The 18,564-nt window shown below is 38.5% G+C and overlaps 4 protein-coding genes across 4 annotated transcripts; all 4 read right to left on the bottom strand.

Annotated features, from left to right (window-relative positions):
* Positions 1–135: 135 nt before the first annotated feature.
* LOC131458737 (olfactory receptor 1M1-like) lies at positions 136–1,341 on the bottom strand. The gene has a single exon (XM_058627962.1). The coding sequence runs from the start codon at positions 1,122–1,124 to the stop codon at positions 168–170; it is 957 nt and encodes a 318-aa protein (XP_058483945.1). The 5' UTR covers positions 1,125–1,341; the 3' UTR covers positions 136–167.
* Positions 1,342–2,209: 868 nt separating this feature from the next.
* On the bottom strand, positions 2,210–3,651 carry LOC131458718 (olfactory receptor 1M1-like). Its single transcript, XM_058627935.1, has 2 exons — positions 3,622–3,651; positions 2,210–3,494 (listed from the first exon to the last, which is right to left on the bottom strand). The coding sequence occupies exon 2, from the start codon at positions 3,458–3,460 to the stop codon at positions 2,450–2,452; it is 1,011 nt and encodes a 336-aa protein (XP_058483918.1). The 5' UTR covers positions 3,461–3,494; positions 3,622–3,651; the 3' UTR covers positions 2,210–2,449.
* Positions 3,652–5,315: 1,664 nt separating this feature from the next.
* LOC131458643 (olfactory receptor 51E2-like) lies at positions 5,316–6,930 on the bottom strand. Its single transcript, XM_058627842.1, has 2 exons — positions 6,894–6,930; positions 5,316–6,713 (listed from the first exon to the last, which is right to left on the bottom strand). Exon 2 carries the CDS (start codon positions 6,646–6,648, stop codon positions 5,692–5,694), a length of 957 nt encoding a protein of 318 aa, XP_058483825.1. The 5' UTR covers positions 6,649–6,713; positions 6,894–6,930; the 3' UTR covers positions 5,316–5,691.
* A 601-nt stretch (positions 6,931–7,531) lies between these two features.
* On the bottom strand, positions 7,532–8,779 carry LOC131458607 (cytochrome c oxidase assembly factor 4 homolog, mitochondrial). The gene is made up of 2 exons (XM_058627795.1): positions 8,672–8,779; positions 7,532–8,019 (listed from the first exon to the last, which is right to left on the bottom strand). Exon 2 carries the CDS (start codon positions 8,016–8,018, stop codon positions 7,767–7,769), a length of 252 nt encoding a protein of 83 aa, XP_058483778.1. The 5' UTR covers position 8,019; positions 8,672–8,779; the 3' UTR covers positions 7,532–7,766.
* Positions 8,780–18,564: the final 9,785 nt, after the last annotated feature.

The raw sequence follows: 18,564 nt of genomic DNA, 5'->3' as shown, positions 1-18,564 counted from the left end.
TCTACTGTTGTAGGAAACCTCCAATAAACCAGCAGCGGACGATCACAGTGTTATTGCTTGACAAAGAAGATAATGTTACATCATTTCTGTTCATCAAGACCAAACAGTGGCAGAATAATAATAACATTGGCAACAACAAAAATCACAAAAGGACAAGTACATAGTTGTCAACGGTTTGGGTTTTTCCCGACGAGTGCCAGGGCTCTGTTTCTGATCTCCTTTGTTTTCAAAGAATATACAATGGGATTAATGCAGGGGGGGAGGCAAGAGGCCAGAGACAGACTCAGCACACGCTGGTCTGGATCAATGCTTTTTATAAACAGTCCTATTAAGTAAATGCTGAATAAAGGAATATAAAACACAGCGACAAGAATCAAGTGTTCAATGCAAGTGGTGAGAGCTTTCATCCGACTGCCGACTGATTTCATCCTGAACACGGTCACAAGGATGCTGAGATAGGATAAAAGAATAAAAGTAAGGGGGGCAATTAGGTGTAACATAGAAAGTGAAGCCACAGTCCACTGTAAGGTGTAATCATTACATGCCAGTCTGAACACGGGTGCATAGTCACAAAAATAACTGAACACTCTGACAGAATTGCAAAAAGACAGTCGAGTCATGATTATCGTGCTGTACGCGAGCAATCCCAGACTATAACCCCAAAAAACACTGACAATACCAAACATGATCGGCCGTGTGTTCAGCACACTCCGACGCAGAGGAAAACATATCGCAATCAACCGGTCATAGGCCAGTATGGCAAGTGCATAAGATTCCATCGCTAGTGCAAAATAGTGGAAAAACATTTGTGCGAGACACAGGTTGAATGGAACAAAGTTGTCCTTCAGGAGGAAAGTCTTGATCATGCCAGGAATCGTGCTCGTGTTCAAGATTACGTCGATCACTGCAAGGTTGGCGACAGCCAGAAATTTTGGACAGTGTAACCTCTGGTCAAAAGCAATTATGCACATCAATGAAATATTGAACACTACAGAAACAACATAGATGCCTCCTAGAAAGATTATATAGACACTGATGTTGGGGAAATTCAGAAATCCAATGATATAGAAACCTGGAGGATGAATGATGACAGACTCGTTTAAATCTGCCTTGTGTGAGGACATAGTTGATCTCCACAGGCTGTTCTCCAGGTCAGCTTCTCAACCACAGCATGTAAAAACTCTCTAATCTGAACAAGGATGAGAACAATACATCACATTACCTTCTGTATTAGTCTTATAAATCATCTAAACATCATAAACAAGCTCATATAATCATGTACTTTAACTATAACCACATCTTTCTCATCAGAACATACTATATTATGATGATCAAGTCCAATGCAGAGTTCATTTTACTTTGAGCACACCTGGTTTGTTGAAGATCATGACACTCCTTGTGACGCCAACACCAGCAGTTTCCACTGACTGTCTGACCTGCGCACACGGACAATATACTTTCTTCCCTTATCTCCAGAGATGAAATTAAAAGTGTAACAAATGTAAACAATAGTAATGAAGCTGTATGACTGGAATGAAACATCCACTGAGATTAAATTGTCCTCAAACCTATTATGAAGATACAATACACTGATTATTATTGTTGTGAAACTTAACAGCACACAAAACAGTGACATCTAAAGGTCATAGGTCCAAGATTATGTCTGTGGACGTTAATATAGCAGCCAACAATGACCTCCTCAAATAATCATTTACTGAGGTGCAGGAAAACTGCAGTCTCATGTGTCAGCTCCTGAAATATACACTGTGCTTACACTTTGTTACAATTCCAGAGTCCTACTCTCTGTCAGAGTGATCATTCAGTAGTCATTCAAACTACATAAAGTTTATTTGATGCATTTGAGAGCCTGTTTTATACATATTTGCAACTTATTATTATTATATATATATTCTTTTACCGCCATCTGTAATTGATTTGAATTTAAAATGAATAACCTGCATTAGAGACTTAATTTTTTTTTTTTATTGTTGTATCAGTGAACACAAAGACAGGGGCAGTTAAGTAAAATAGCTTGAATAAACAACGGTGAATGGTATTTATGACCTGTATGCCTTTTGTTGTATGAGACTAAACTGATAAAGAGATTCATTTTGATGGGATGATGCTTTATTTACAGTTATAGGACATTGGGTTCATTCATAACAACTATATCTGTAAGAACGTATGGGAAAATAAAAGACACGTTTAAACTGAACATGTTCTAACACATATGGACATACAGCATGTACCACAGGTATAGTTCTTGCATAAAGGAGGTGAACAGCTAAACTGACAGGTACACACATTGATGAATTCCACATGCAACTGTAACTTAATTACATCAGGCTAAAATGATATGTATAAAAGATTGTGGAGTTTGAAGCACAGCATACGATACAAGCAAATGATAACACACAGTTCATTCTCCCACGGGCACAAAGTTCCTTCACTATTGCTGTGATTTTTTCTTTGCAACCCTCCATGAACTGCCTTTTTGTCTCACGTCAACTCTCTTTTTCCTGAACAGTGCCAGGGCTCTGTTCTTGATCTCCTGTGTTTTCAGGGAATACACGATGGGGTTAATGCAGGGCGGGAGGCAAGAGGCCAGAGACAGACTCAGCACACGCTGGTCGGGGTTAATGGCTCCCAGATAAAAGCCTATCATGAAAATGACAATGAGTGGAATGTAAAACACAGCGACAAGGATGACATGTTCAACACACGTGGTCAAAGCCTTCATCCGGCTGGCCAGTGACTTCATCCGAAACACGGTCACCAGAATGCTGACATAAGACAGACAAATGAAAGAGAACGGTCCACCCAGGAGCAGGACACTGAGGACAGACGTCGCAGTCCACTGCAGTGTGTAGTCATTGCAGGCGAGTCTGAACACGGGTGCATAGTCACAGAAGTAGCTGAAGACTTCAACTGATTTACAAAACGACAGTCGAGTCATGATACTAATTGTAAATGCTGTTATTCCCGTAGAGAAACACCAAGACAGGACAACGATACAGAACATGTTTCTCAGCGTGTTGATCGAGTTCTGACGCAGAGGGAAACATATCGCAATCAATCGGTCGTACGCAAGTACGGCGAGTGCATACGACTCCAACGTGGCAAAAGCGTAGTAGAAAAACATTTGTACCAAACACAGGTTGAACGGGATGAAATTGTCTTTGACGAGGAACACCTTGATCATGCTGGGGATGGTGCACGTGTTCAGGACCACGTCGATGACGGCGAGGTTGACCACGGCCAAGAACTTTGGAGTGTGCAAACAGTGATTAAAGACAATGATGGAGATCACCAACGTGTTAAACAGCACCGTGACGACATAGACAAAAGCCAGGAAGATGAAGTAGACCCTGATGAACGGGTGCTTCTGAAATCCAATGATGTAGAAGCCGGGAGGATGAACGATGACCGAGTCGTTCAGAAAGTTCCTGAGAGAAGACATTGCTGAGCTCCAGGGGCCGCTGAAGTTATGGCCTCTGTGTGGAAAGGGGTTTTTCCATTAGTCCTCTACAACAGCTTTAAATCACATGTTGGATGAGCATATGAAATGTAGTAGTACAGAAAATACATTCTCAGTAAGATCAACATCTGACTGTCCCATACCTGATGCTCTGTTGAGGGTCAACTGTTAAATCTCAGTCCATGTACAGAGGCAAAGTCAGACTGAGGGATTATATACCTTTTTTAATTGATCTCCAGGGGTGAAAAGTTCCTCTGACACACAAAGTAATCCAGCAAAAGCCTACTAATGATAATTTGACATTAACTCACTGCACTTCTCTCATCTTTAGAATACATATCCAGTTATTGTCCTCGATTAAGAATAAATGTTCTGTTAAAAACACAAAATAAAAACATACAGTAACGTCGATCAAAGGAGATAAATCATTGAGTCAACAATTTACACTTTCTTTTCTTAAGTAATGGATGTGAAAATAGATATTTATGATTTATTTTTACAAAAATTCAATATCAAAAGCATACATTGCACATGGATCCAGTCCCATGCTGAAGTTTCTCAGCTACAAACACAGGTCACTCGTCCTGTAGGTGGCACAGCAGCAACCATCTTCCTTTCTGAAAATCCTCAGTCTATCAGTGTGTTTTAGTTAAAACTGTAAAACTAATTCTCCTCACATTTTTGCTCAATTGCCACCAAATGTGCGACAGTCGAAAGCGTGCGACTGTATGTAACAATGTTGTAAAGATAAACGTTACCATTTTAACTGAATAAGTCTTTTTTTTTTACTGTCAGTAAAAAAGTATGTATCTTCAGAATTTTATCTGACAGCTGATATACAACACTGAGTCACAGTGTGAAGCCTTTCATGGTCCACTCAGTGGGACAGTGACAAAGCTTTTGGTGTCTGAGGTTACATATTTCACTCTAATAAGATGCAGAATGCACGTTGTTCTCTTCATTCTTCTGCAAAAAACAGGAGCTATAAGAACACATGACACCACAACTGCATGTCTCTTGGTTTTTGTAATGTTTTTATTTCATGTACTTGTCATGTCTGGGTCACTTGATTGGGATTGTGGGACCTCTGCATGCTCATGGTTTTCATTTAGTTCTTGTCACATGTTCCTATTCTGCACCAAACTGTCTGTCTTGTTGAACGTATGAATACCAGGGCAGTGTACCGTGCATACCTGGGCCCAATTACAGTAAAGTAAAGTGTACAGTTATAGACTTTTAACTATTCATTCATCTTTTTAAACAACAGTATAGCAACACATAAATTAATCTATGACGGAGAGGTTGATTTTCCCCCCCTTTATATCTGAGCCTGTTTAGAATCCTTTCAATCAATTTCTTTCTTTCTTTCTTTTTTTGCTCATTTATTAGTTTTTATTTTCTCCAAGTTTAGTTTTTTATATGAATTTTTACTTTAAATTGGCTTTATTTATTATATTTTATAATTCTTTATTTTTCTACAAGCAAATTTAACATAGTAATAGATCATTTATTTATTTTATTATTATATATTCATTCATTTATAAATCTAACTCTGGTATTTCCTCATTGGGAAACCTTTTTTTGTTTAATTATTATTAAAGTATGAACGATTCTGGCCTTAATGTATTAATCGTGTATATATTGACATGTGTCACGTTGCCTGTGTGATTGTGCGTGGGGTTATAGTGCTTTTTATTTAAATTGAATTGGAGCACTTTGTGTTACATTTCATTTGTGAATGAAAATACAACTAAAATCAAAGATTTATTTGCACGTATTACAGTTGAACTACAGAATGCAAAACCCTTAGGTGAACACAATTACCAGACCTTATGTGTCATTGTTGTCATGTTTTATTTCAGGGAGGGATACACAACCATCCACCCGTCAAATGTACAAGTATCCAATTACATTCATATACGTCCAAGTATATGCTTTATACACAGTCATCTATCCTTTTAATTTCTACCACTTCATAATCGTGGCGAGTTGAAGCCAATCCGATATGACATAGGGCAAAGGGCACGGTGCACCGTGATTTGTTTTATGCCAAGACTGAAGTGTGACTAAAAACACAAAGACACACCCATGAAAAGTTTCAGAAGTGACTTTCACTGCTCAGAAAGCCTGGTTGTTCAGCAGTTAGATGGGAAAACAGAGGCAGAATAATAATAACATTGGCAACAACAAAAACACCAAAGGACCAGAAGTTGTCAAGGGTTTGGGTTTTTCCCGACGAGTGCCAGGGCTCTGTTTCTGATCTCCTTTGTTTTCAAGGAATATACAATGGGATTAATGCAGGGGGGGAGGCAAGAGGCCAGAGACAGACTCAGCACACGCTGGTCTGGATCAATGCTTTTTATAAACAGTCCTAGAAAGAAAATGCTCATTATAGGGATATAAAACAAAGCGACAAGAATCAAGTGTTCAATGCAAGTGGTGAGAGCTTTCATCCGACTGCCGACTGATTTCATCCTGAACACGGTCACAAGGATGCTGAGATAGGATAAAAGAATAAAAGTAAGGGGGCCCATTAGGATTAAAATAGAAAGTGAAGCCATCTTCCACTGTAAGGTGTAATCATTACATGCCAGTCTGAACACGGGTGCATAGTCACAAAAATAACTGAACACTCTGACCGAATTGCAAAAAGACAGTCGAGTCATGATTATCGTGCTGTACGCGAGCAATCCCAGATGATAACCCCAAATCACACTGACAATACCAAACATGATCGGCAGCGTGTTGAAAACACACTGACGCAGAGGAAAACATATCGCAATCAACCGGTCGTAGGCCAGTATGCCAAGTGCACAAGATTCCATCGCTAGTGCAAAAAAGTGGAAAAACATTTGTGCTAGACACAGGTTGAATGGAACAAAGTTGTCCTTCAGGAGGAAAGTCTTGATCATGCCAGGAATCGTGCTCGTGTTCAAGATTACGTCGATCACTGCAAGGTTGGCGACAGCCAGAAATTTTGGAGAGTGTAACCTCTGGTCAAAAGCAATTATGCACATCAATGAAATATTGAACACTACAGAAACCACATAGACGCCTCCTAGAAAGATTATATAGACACTGATGTTGGGGAAATTCAGAAATCCAATGATATAGAAACCTGGAGGATGAATGATGACAGACTCGTTTAAATCTGCCTGGTGTGAGGACATAGTTGATCTCCACAGGCTGTTCTCCAGGTCAGCTTCTCAACCACAGCATGTAAAAACTCTCTAATCTGAACAAGGATGAGAACAATACATCACATTACCTTCTGTATTAGTCTTATAAATCATCTAAACATCATAAACAAGCTCATATAATCATGTACTTTAACTATAACCACATCTTTCTCATCAGAACATACTATATTATGATGATCAAGTCCAATGCAGAGTTCATTTTACTTTGAGCACACCTGGTATGTTGAAGATCATGAGACTCCTTGTGACGCCAACACCAGCAGTTTCCACTGACTGTCTGACCTGCGCACGCGGAAAATATACCTTCTTCCCTTATCTCCAGAGATGAAATTAAAAGTGTAACAAATGTAAACAATAGTAATGAAGCTGTATGACTGGAATGAAAGATCCACTGAGATTAAATTGTCCTCAAACCTATTATGAAGATGGAATACATTTATTATTATTGTTGTGAAACTTAACAGCACACAAGAGTGACATTTAAAGGTCATAGGTCCAAGATTATGTCTGTGGACGTTAATATAGCAGCCAACAATGACCTCCTGTGCGAAGCTAGAGTATATAGTTCAGTATTATGATGTCTTTGATGAAGTAGAAATGTATGTGAGAGCACACTCGTCCCCTGCCGCCCAGCCCATGGGCTACATGGTATGGTATGTGTTATATTGTGACTTTAGTGTTTGAAACCCTTCGTTTGGATTTAGCTAAGAGACACAAACTTATTGGCAGCAGTGGACCAGCAGCTACATGATCTTACATGAGCACAGCTGATGTAGGATAAGACACTTAATCTCATCCAAGTCCAAGAAAGACATCTGTTAATATTAGAAAACACTGAATGACAAATTCAGGATTTCGAATCAGTTGTTTTATTGATAAACAAAAATAAATAAATTTTTACTTTTTTCACAGTAGTGACCAATGATGTACAATAAACAATATTTCCTAGTTAAGCCAATGTGAATGTGATATTAGTCTGTGATACAGTGGACAAGAACTCACATTTCATAATAGCCAGCTCTCTACTTTCATCACAAATTATTAAACTGGGTGCAGTCTTCAACCACGTGAGGCAGTGTTTGGTGAATTCAGCTGGCTGTGGGCTCGGTGGACTTTGGCTGCTGCGTCATCAGGTGTTCTTTGCGGGCTTTTTGGAAATCCATCATGCAGTCTTTGAAAGTCCTGACCTGGCTCTGGCAAGCTCGCCAGTCCTGGTGTTCAGCCATGCACTCTTGCACGGCATAATGTAGCTCTGCACAGCCGGTCCGTGATATCATCTGTTCGACGGGGTCATCCTCATCGTCATTGCGGCTGCGATCGTGGGGTGAAGGGGTTGACATCCTGTGCACAGCGTCACAGAAGTTACACATATATATATATATGTATATATATATATATATATATATATATATGTATATATATATATATATATATATATATATATATATGTATATATATATATATATATATATATATATATATATATATACACATACACATATATACATATATATACATACACATATATATACATATATATGTATATATATATATATATATATATATAAACATGTAAGAATTGAGTTTAAGTATCAATCACACAAACTTGAAGCTAGTATGGAAAGCCATTATCGCAAGACAGGATGTTCACTACTGATATCTGTGACGCCATTGTTATTAGTCAGAACTACAGTTGCACGCATATCTATAATGACAAACCCCATATATGAATCTCACTCGTAAAAACACAATTATTGATCTGTAACAGTAACTGTTATGACGTCACATAACTGCAATTATAATACATACTAGTCACAATAAAATTACGACTACAAAATGACGTCACAGATATCTGTAATGGTGATTCCAGATCGTCATAAGCTAGTCCTTCACCGAGCCTTCGCTTTACAGGTCTCTTACTAAAGGTTGAAATTAAAACAACAGTACATGTTAGAGGTCCAGGTTGCTGTTTTGTCCTTACTGTTGTCCTCACCTCTTTATACTGTTTCCCCCTCTCTTATCGACTCTGTTTCGCACAGTTTTGTCGTTTTCTGCTCGACTTTGGATTCTTCCGTCTGCGATACACGGAGGACACGTTAGAGGCGAGGACCAAAGCGCAGCAGTGAAATAGTTCCGACTACCATACATCAGTTCCGCTTGCATAAGCAGTAGTATGTATTTTGACAACGACATTTTGTTTTGTTGTTTCAAACGTTTAAAATTCAAACATGACAAACCATCACGACTCATTTCACAGTACACATCGGGACAACAACATCAAAAGAGTATATCACTTTTGCTGGCTATTTGACGGCATTTTCTGTAATACATAATTCTGAATGTCTAGTTTTGAATGGCGCCATTTCCAAGAGATGTATGTTAGTTAATATATCACAGTTACATGTAAACCATGTACACATGGATTTACATCATTGCATTTAGGCAGCGTCAACAGGGCAGCTATGGAAAAAATTTGCAAATTACAGCATTTACCAACTCCGCACTAACTAACCAAAACAAACAACAACTACACATTAGTTAAAATGGATTATCTAAAATAGCATGGACTTCACAATGTGAAGCACAGAAGTGGACAAATGACAAACAGACCTTGACTTGTAACATACTGTATGGTTTAACAATGAGGCATCAATGATCAGTCTATATCAAGCAAAATAATCCATAATTTTGGTGCATACTTTGAATTATTTTAAAATTCTAAATAATGACTACTCTTGGGAAATTACATTTACATACAAAAACAAATTCATATAATGAAGATTAATGAATGTCCAAAATCACACAGAGGTTAATTGGAACATTCTAAATAGCCAGTAAGTTTGAGTGAATGATTTATTGTCTCTATATGTTGGCCCTGCGATGGACTGGATGCAATGGATGAATAGATGGAATAATGGAGATAATAAAGAATTGACAACTCACAAAGAGGCCTAATATAAGTTTGTAGATAGACTATTGCTCCCTGGTCAGAAAACCTGTGGTCTATCTAGTTTTGTTTTTTCCTCCAGAGCTGCACACTTTGTAGCTGAATAACTTTCCACAGTGCACTCACAGTTTCCACAAATGGCTCGTCTGTTGCATAATGTTCCCTGAAGATGCATTTTAAAGAGACACTAAGACAAAACAACATGATTAAAGTGAGGTTAATTTGTGTTGCCATCACCAGAGATTTTGGGTTAATGACCTTGTCTTTAACAAGCAATCCGTTTTTTACTACTGTACATAAACATCAGGCTAATTAGCACCAACGAGGAGCAAAAATAATTAAAAACTTGGAGTTGTGGGTGTTTATGAGGCTGCCATTTACTTCAAATTACTCCTGCTTCCAAAGAGTCACGAGGGAAAGGAGTTCAGAAGTTTCCGAGATGTTCTCAAACTTCCCTTTGTGGGCGTTAAATGAAATGTTTAAGCTCTGACATACTGGTTTGCATTTTACAAAATGTCGAGTATAAAAGTATTATGAGAGATGAATTTCAGAGTAATAAAAATATTGGCATGTATGGAGTGACTTGTTAGCACAATAGGACTCCGACAGTGAATCGTATTCCCCGAGGAAGATTTTATCCTTGAAACAGGACATAGTGACCCCAGACAAAAGGATTCTCTGCTGCCACTTGGACTCCCGGGAACACTGCTAATGAGCCCTATTTGTGGTGTCATTACCAAAAGGATGTGGGTTAATGACCTTGCCTGTAACAAACAAACCTTTTACTGTTCAGACTTAAGCCTAATTAATCTCATCTGCATCCATTAGGAGATACTGTGCTCTTGCAATTAAAACTGGAGCGTAATGGTAAGGGTGTAACTGATACTAACGAGTCATTAGTGTTCTTAAAGTAAACCCAGTAATTGTCTAATAGTCACTTCTTCTCCGAAGGGCTGCGATCACAGCTCCTGCCTCCTCCTCATGCCCTTTCTTAAGTCATTTTCTGTAATTAGTGGGCTAAGTGTGACAAACAGTGAACTTAACTTGCCATTAAACATTTGTGTGTTTTTACTTGCTGAGTATGCATTAAATGAATTGGAGACTGCAGCTAGTACGACGCCCAGAAGTTATGTTTGTACAGTGGCAGAAAAATGGCTTACACTGGAAATGAAAAGCTTCACCGTCATCACTATCAGCCCTAACACTCGCATAGAATAATGGATTTATGCATTGCGTCACATATCCTGACATCCTGTGTCCAGTGTTTAATTTTTAATGTTTATGACACAAGACCTGTTGAAGTGAAAATAGCAGTCAATAACCACACACTGAGCTTTAGAGTTTTGGCAGTGCTATGAGATTACACAAAATAAAGGTTTATATGTGTATGTATAACACATTTGACCATTTGTGGTTACATTTAGGGCACATTTTGGCAGAAACCTTATCGTGTCTTCATACATTTGTGTTTAAATATTGTTGAGACTTTGAAAAGGGGGAATTATTATTATTGTTATTATTATTATATAAATGGCAAGATTCATGAGAAGATAGCTGAAGTTTTTAAGACAAACAAAAGTTTATAATATTTTGCAATAATTCATACTGTCTCGCAATTTTGAAAACCACCTCACCCAAACGTAATGTCCTGAATTACTTTCATAATACTTTGCTACGATGTATTTGTACGTCAAGGGGATTATATTTAGCATTTAAAGTGAATCAGAGTGCTGCAGGAAACAATACAACTAGATAGATAATAGACCTTCATTTACTGCTACTTCATTTATTGTTATTAAATGTTAATATAATAATAATGCCTTTACATGCTGTTTTTTTTTGGCAAAGATTGAACTGAACCTTATAATAACAATAATGATGATGAACTTATTTTTGTAACAAAGTAACACAATGTTTAGCCGGTAATCAAGAAAAAAGTCCTAGTTTCCAAATATTTTGCTCCAGTTTGAGGAAATGGATGGATGGATGGATAGAATTCATACTCTGGCGTCTTTAAATTACATAATTTTATCCCATCTGGCCGAGGCAGATGCTGCACACTTGGAGTCTGGCTCTGTCAGATATTTCTTCCTGTTAAAAAGAGTTTCTTTCTCTCCACTGACGTCTAGTACTTGCTTATTTTGTGAACTGCTGGGTTTCTTCACTCTCTCTGTAATATTATAATGTCTCTGGAGAAGTTCTATCCTTAACAAAGTCTATTTTCTTACCATATCTTATTTGAAATTATAAGTTTGGTAGCATGAAAAGACGCATTTATGAGCAAGTGCAACATTAAGCTTTCGGGTCATTAGTGGAATGTTTGGCTAAAAATGTACAGTATCGTCTCGTTGACACGTTGATGTCCCCCCCCCACACACTTCTGATGATCAAGGGAAGAGATTAATTATGCTTCAACAGTAAAAGGATTTGTTTATACACAACATCATTAAACACAGTTCCCCAGTGACGGCCACCACAACTGGGACTCATTTGCGGAACTCTCCCGGGTCGTTGTGTTTTCAGAACAGTGGAACAACTCGAGGGGGGGCTGAAGGTCAAACACATTTCATGGCTGTAACTCAAATTACATACATTTATTATGACACAGTCAAAAATCAATGTTCATGGGGATAAAATGATGATGATGTGATGACATTTATACGTCCAACGAAGGTCAGGAAGTGAGTTAGAGATCGTGATGTATATTTTCCACAACTTGATGGACAGACAGAGGCAGTTGGACGGTAAATTATAAAGGGAAGCTCACGATTGTGTCACACAAGACTAATTCACTCATGACATAATTAACGTCTGTATTGTACGATGAGGCCAGCCTATTTTTAAACGAATTGACCGTGGCCAAATTGTAATATGGAGCAGAAGCAAACTTATGACCCCAGGTTGGGCAAATGCAACGCAGAAGTAAGTCTGCAACCTGCGGCTCTAGAGCCACAAAAGTCAAAGCCATAGAAGTGTTTTAATATTTTGTGCACCAGATCTGATGTCTGCGTCAAGTTTGATATTGAAAACCGACCCAAACCGACCCAAACTTTAAAACAACGTCCTGTCCATCTTTGATCAACATATTTACAGGCAACTACATAAAATACAAATATGGTTACTTTTAATGTAACAATGGAAGGACTAGGTCTAGGTCTACATAATTCTGTGTTTTATTTATTTTACTTTATAAAAGGTTGGCTATAAAAAGCATGTCAACGGCTTAATGCAATCATTGTTTTGGATACAGTATATCTATATAAAAACCTATATGAGATATTATCTTAATTTTATGGGTCAAATGGGTTTTTGTGGCTCCAGATTTGTTTTATTTTGGGTGGAGAGGGGAATCAGAGAAGGCAAAGCAGGTTATTCCCTTCATCCTCAAGAACATCTGTCAATTACAGTCTATATTTAATGATTAGTTGTGTTCAGGAGACTGCAATAGCTCAGTTTAAATTAAACAAAAGAGCGCCAATAGCTGTTGACATGGTGGAGTAACAGTTTTATCCAAAATCTAAAGCTTGTTTGTGTTTCTTTTATAGAGAGAGAGAACATTTGAAGTTGCTTCTTCCGTTGCCACTAACATTGTCAGTGATTCATGGTTGAGGAGGGAAACTCCCCGCGGTACATTTCTCTCATCCTGACATTGATTTATGATTATTTTCACTCCAAGGGCATCAGAAGTTAAAACACTCGAGTCTACAGTGAGCTGGTGCCAAATTAAGACGTGGAACTTTAACTATGATTAAACTTTCTCCTGCACAGCTGTCGCACCAGTTCCTCTTAACGCAGCACTTGCTTTATTTTGCTTTGTGGTGATTATAATGTGGTGCTGCTGTGTAAATAGTACGAGGAGGAGACGATTATCATAGCATCAGCAAAAGACATGACAACAACACGGTTGGTTAAAAACTGGGGCAAGTGAATAGATGAAATCGAGCTTGACATGCTGTCAAAACAGCTGTTTTGTAGAGACACAGCCACAGCAGGACGGTAGTTTACGCATACGATGAAGGCCAAGAAGGATGCACAAATGTGCAATTGTGCACATTAACAGCTCTTGTTACGCATTAGTGCTGGGTCCATGTGCAAACACAATGTTTCTGATGACAGAAGTGGTCTCGTTGTGTAGAAATTCAAGTTGGCTCTGGACTGTGCTCGAATATTGACGGACAGCTTGTCAGAACAGATGTTTTTTCCTCTCCGAGGTCTGATGTGATGACTCGTCAGGCGATCGGCGGCTTGAAGGGCAGCATGAAATATTAAAAGTGCTGAGTCAGCTGTTGTTGAATGGAAAAGCTGCCCTCACAAACAAATAACATGCTCAGACTCACTGGCAGCTAATTAGACATTGGCCGTGTGATTAATGGGAATTACATTTAATGAGCGCTTAGCACTTGTAATTTAGATGAGTAATTGTTATTAGCCGTCTAAATGTTTCAGTAATAAAAAGGGGAACAATTGTAATAAACTATACAGAGCTAAACTCTTAACTGAAGTCAAGGTGGAGCCCTGTTCATTTAGGTAATGAGTAAATGAGTCGATTTTGTTTAGAGAAACAAGCACTTGAATATTGTGTTTTTTTACTGATTAAAGTATTATTACTCATATCATACCATACAGTAAATGTGCTGGCATGCTCGCAGCACTAACTCCTAATTAATTTAATGATTCTTTCAGTTATTGATGGAGGGATTTGCACTTGTACTTGTCCTTGACGAGGCATTGTAGCCAATAAAAGCATAATTAAAAAAAAACTCTCAGCACTGAGTACCCAGTATTATGGGAAACACTGAGTAAAACTACTATGGGTGAGGCGTTTTAAGATATAACAACACTCGCGAACACCTGCAGTTTGCCATAGTAGAGACAAAGGCAGCAGTTCCATCTTTAGGAGGTAAAAATGTGCCAAAAAATTCAATACACCACGGTATTTGTTGTGTTATGTTCACAGATGACAGATGATTTTTTTTTGTAATTTAAAAAGTGGATGGATGATGAGGGAATAGGTCACTGTCAACATGAACTGGTCAAGACTACAGCTGTCGACTTGGATCACAGCTTTGTATCAAGCCCATCCAAGAAGTCTCTAAGGCAATATTTGTCCTCTGATCGTTAGATTTTGATAACTCCCCTGATGATTTTTATTTGTGTCTGTTAGTAATTATTCTGTACAGCACTTTGGTCCACTGTGGTTGTTTTAAAGTGCTTTACAAATAACGTTGGATTGGTTTGGACACTTGGATCATATCCTGTACAGCAGCATCCCCTTTTGTGTAAAACTATTCTGGAGTCAAGTTTATTATCATACATTATTGTTAAATTAAGTAAATTTATCATACAGTATATTTAGGTACATACTGTATATATGTAATATGTGTAATAATAATATTAATGTGTACATTTTAGGTTTACGTCTTCTTCATATTCTTCTTACTTGTGGTTCCTACTTGACCGTGTTCAGAGGGGGAAACAATTGAAGGTGACGGTGGAAGTTGAAATAAAATTGGACATATAGGAACTGTCCTGCCATGTTGATGGTTATTCGTTTCCCTGTGTCACAGAGAAATTGTAACCTGTGCGTCCAGAGATGCTACGCCATCCTGAAATTAGGGTTACAATTGTTTCCCAAATCATTGAACCAAAAATGTGCACATGGTGTCCTCACGAATTAATATGTGAAATGCAAAAAAAATCCTATTTTTTCCTACAGTGCTGGATGTGACAAGGTCAGAGATGTTAGAATGTCAGAATAAGCGCTGACTATTTCTTCTTAGAAACACACAGGCAGGTTGGTTGGTGGACTTAATTATAATGAATTAAGTATAGATCAGATACAGCTGTGCAGCTCCTGGTCAAATCCCCATGGCCTTTGTGTGAAGAGGCCACATTTTCCAACTTTAGTGTATTGGTTCCCATGATTTGTAATGCAGATAGAAATATAGACTGGGGAATGCATGTCGAAGCTGTCTTCCCATTCAATTGACCTCTTGTAAAGAAGTGAGCTTCCGACTTTGCTGCGGGTCAGGAGTTGTTTGGAGACTGAAGGACCAACAGTTTATAACAAAGGAGTCTTGAAACGTATCAGGACAAGGGAGTGGGGCAGTGGGAAGATGTGTGAATGTTTATCTTAAAAGAAAAAGAAAATAAATAATTTAGTACTTAAAATCTGTATTTTGTTGTGTTATTTTCGGTTAAAAAAATGGTTTAAGGCTTCTTTAATTGTCCTGCTGTTGTAAAGTACAATTAATTGAGGTAAATTTGGATGTAACAAGTGGAGGACCAACCAAACCGTAACTATAGTGTCTTGGGGCTTGTTTGTTTGTGACAGCTTTTGTGGAATAAACAGCTAATTTTACGTCAGTCTCGCCTTTTCCTTGGATGAATCGAGTCAGAATCGTCACGTCCTGCAACAGTGGCAAGGAAGGTTCCTTTTTAAAGTTTTAAGTTGCCACTACAATAATCCTTCCTGTTGTGGTCATGAGAAGGTACACTGGTGTCCACCATTGACCCTTTTCTATCATATGAAGAGCTGCTGTCTCCTTCTATCCAAAAACAATTTCAGTTTATGATGACTCAGACCTGCAATAAATGTCTAACTGCCGTGGCAGCGTGGTCAAGATTTGTGTTTCAAAGTGAAGAATGTGTATAATTTGAGTGAAAAAAAAACCTTTATGTGCGATATGAGAAAGAATTCACTCCATAGTTCCCTTCATATTGAGACATAATCTTTGAACCCTCTACATACATCACTGTTCCCATCTCGAAACTAAAGACAGATTTGACTCTTAACATCCTCTTGCCCCTTTTCCTCTCTCACTATGCCAGACACTCTCCGTTTTCTTTAGACACATCCCGCGATCGATAACCAGAGATCAGTGGACTGCAAACTTCATCTCTATAAGTCACATCCTAAAAAAATGCAGCTTCCTGGGACACCAATTCCATCTGGGTATAGGCCATCAACATTTATTTACATAATGACATTTGGGACCACACCCGTGGTGGCTTCATTGCAACCACAGCCTGCAACACCAAGGTAACCATAACTATTCAATCAGAGGTTAATGGACTGTGTGACATTATCTGCCAAGACAGCACATCAGGGCGAACATGTCCCTGTGGAGGAAAGAAGGAAACCTTTTAAAAAAAAGTGATTTTAAAGTACATATGTACAAATGTGATTGAATTCTTCCATAGCTGCAGCTGTTAAACATTAGATGTAATATTTTGCCCATTGGTTTGAGAGAATCCTTCTGGGATTTGGTTTCCCAGACGTTCATATATAGAGCAGGAGGATGAGTCATCGTTTTGAATGAGGCAAGGACAGCGGGTGCCTGAACTAAAGAACTCTAATGAATCTTTTCTCTGCTCCCCTTTTACTTTATCTCTCTCTTTCTCTTCTTTTTAGGCCATCCTTCCATTTTGCTGGGCTCAGCTTAAACCCGGTCTCTGATTCTTTACAAAGTCACTCAGCTGAATAAAGTAATTTACCTGGATGAAGAAGAGGGAGAGGGGGCAATTGAAAATGGCAGAGAGAGGAAGAAAAATATGAAAACTAGGGAATGGGGCAATGGAGTTGAATCCAGAGCGCTTTGAAAGTCAAATTCAGTCTTTTTGACCAACAACAGAACATTGTCTCCTTTGTGATTCATGAAAAAGCCAGTATTTGATGAGACAGAGGAGATTTTACATTTACAATAAGTACAGTCGTTTTATCTGACTCAGGTCTAGCATCCTGCAATTAGTCAAATCTAAAGGTGAAAGTGCAGATTGTGACAAACAGAGAACATGTCGACTCAACCCTCTCTTAAGCACATAAGGGAAGGAATTACAGTGGCCTTTGCGACTGATATTTTCCATCTTTGTTTGTATAGTAAAGCTCCCTCCCTGTCATGCTCCGCCCTCCTCTGCTGCACTCGTCTCTGCATGCAATCAGTTCACCTGCGGCGGGAGCACACCTGCTGCCAATCTAATCATCAAGCACTTCTACTTATGTCCCGGTTCTCCAGTCACTCATCGCCAGACTGTTACAGGCCTCTGTGTGGTAAACGTCACGGCTCGCTCTCTTGAAGATATCTTAGTTTTCCAGTGTTTAGTTACTTGCTTGTTTCTCTGCTCTTGTTAACTCCTGTGCTCTCCTGTGGCACCACGTTTGCAGCATCTTACCTAATGTTTAGAGGGTTTATTCCAAGGCTACATAAACTACAAATGATTTTTATTTTAAAGTGATAATACCCTACTTCTATAATCCTTGGCAGACTGTACACTGAGAGGTGTAATGCTGCCCTCAGTCCAAGTTTAAGGTTCTTAATCTGAGGTTCATAGTATCACAGTACTTCTCATCATCTCCTCTCCTCAGTCTCATTCTGTCCTACTCCTAACTCTCTGGCAGTGTGGCAGTTGGTTCCCTCTTCTTCGGTTCAAAGTTCTTAATCACAGCTCGTCAAACGCAGCACAAAGTTCCCCGTCGCAACTCCCCTGATTCTCCTTAATTCTTCTTCAAATAATAATAATTTCCGTCAGGCTGCAATGCTGCCCTCCGCAGTTGAAAGTTCTCCAACACAGTCTAAAGTTCTCCTTCATTCTCTTTTGTCCTTGTCCTCGTTCTGTAGAGCTCCTTATCTCTTATTCAATTTCTGAATGTCACACACTGTACCTTTAAGACATGATGTATTATTTGAACATTTAAAGTGTGATCGTGATAAAAAAATGTGATATTTAACCAGTGGTGTTTTTGTGGCTCTGCTAAAGTATATGTATTCACCTTTAAGGCGTTTCAGAACAGCATAGTTTGGAAATCAATCCTCAAAAAAAAAACAGCTCTTTTTATAATTCCTTACTGTGTAAAGTGTTTACATTTATCGCAACAAGTAAATATCAGTTTTGTGATATTCAGTGATTAAATGAGACAAAAATGCATTATGGACACATGA

This window comes from Solea solea, chromosome 4 (genome assembly GCF_958295425.1).
Source record: "Solea solea chromosome 4, fSolSol10.1, whole genome shotgun sequence".
Classification (NCBI taxonomy): Eukaryota; Metazoa; Chordata; class Actinopteri; order Pleuronectiformes; family Soleidae; genus Solea; species Solea solea.
Note: the sequence above shows the minus strand (reverse complement) of the source record. Positions and strands in the feature narration are given on the sequence as shown.

Bases quoted from the DNA above. Each gene is read 5' to 3' on its own strand.
- LOC131458737 (XM_058627962.1), bottom strand. From the start codon at position 1,124: ATGTCCTCACACAAGGCAGATTTAAACGAGTCTGTCATCATTCATCCT.
- LOC131458718 (XM_058627935.1), bottom strand. From the start codon at position 3,460: ATGTCTTCTCTCAGGAACTTTCTGAACGACTCGGTCATCGTTCATCCT.
- LOC131458607 (XM_058627795.1), bottom strand. From the start codon at position 8,018: ATGTCAACCCCTTCACCCCACGATCGCAGCCGCAATGACGATGAGGAT.
- LOC131458643 (XM_058627842.1), bottom strand. From the start codon at position 6,648: ATGTCCTCACACCAGGCAGATTTAAACGAGTCTGTCATCATTCATCCT.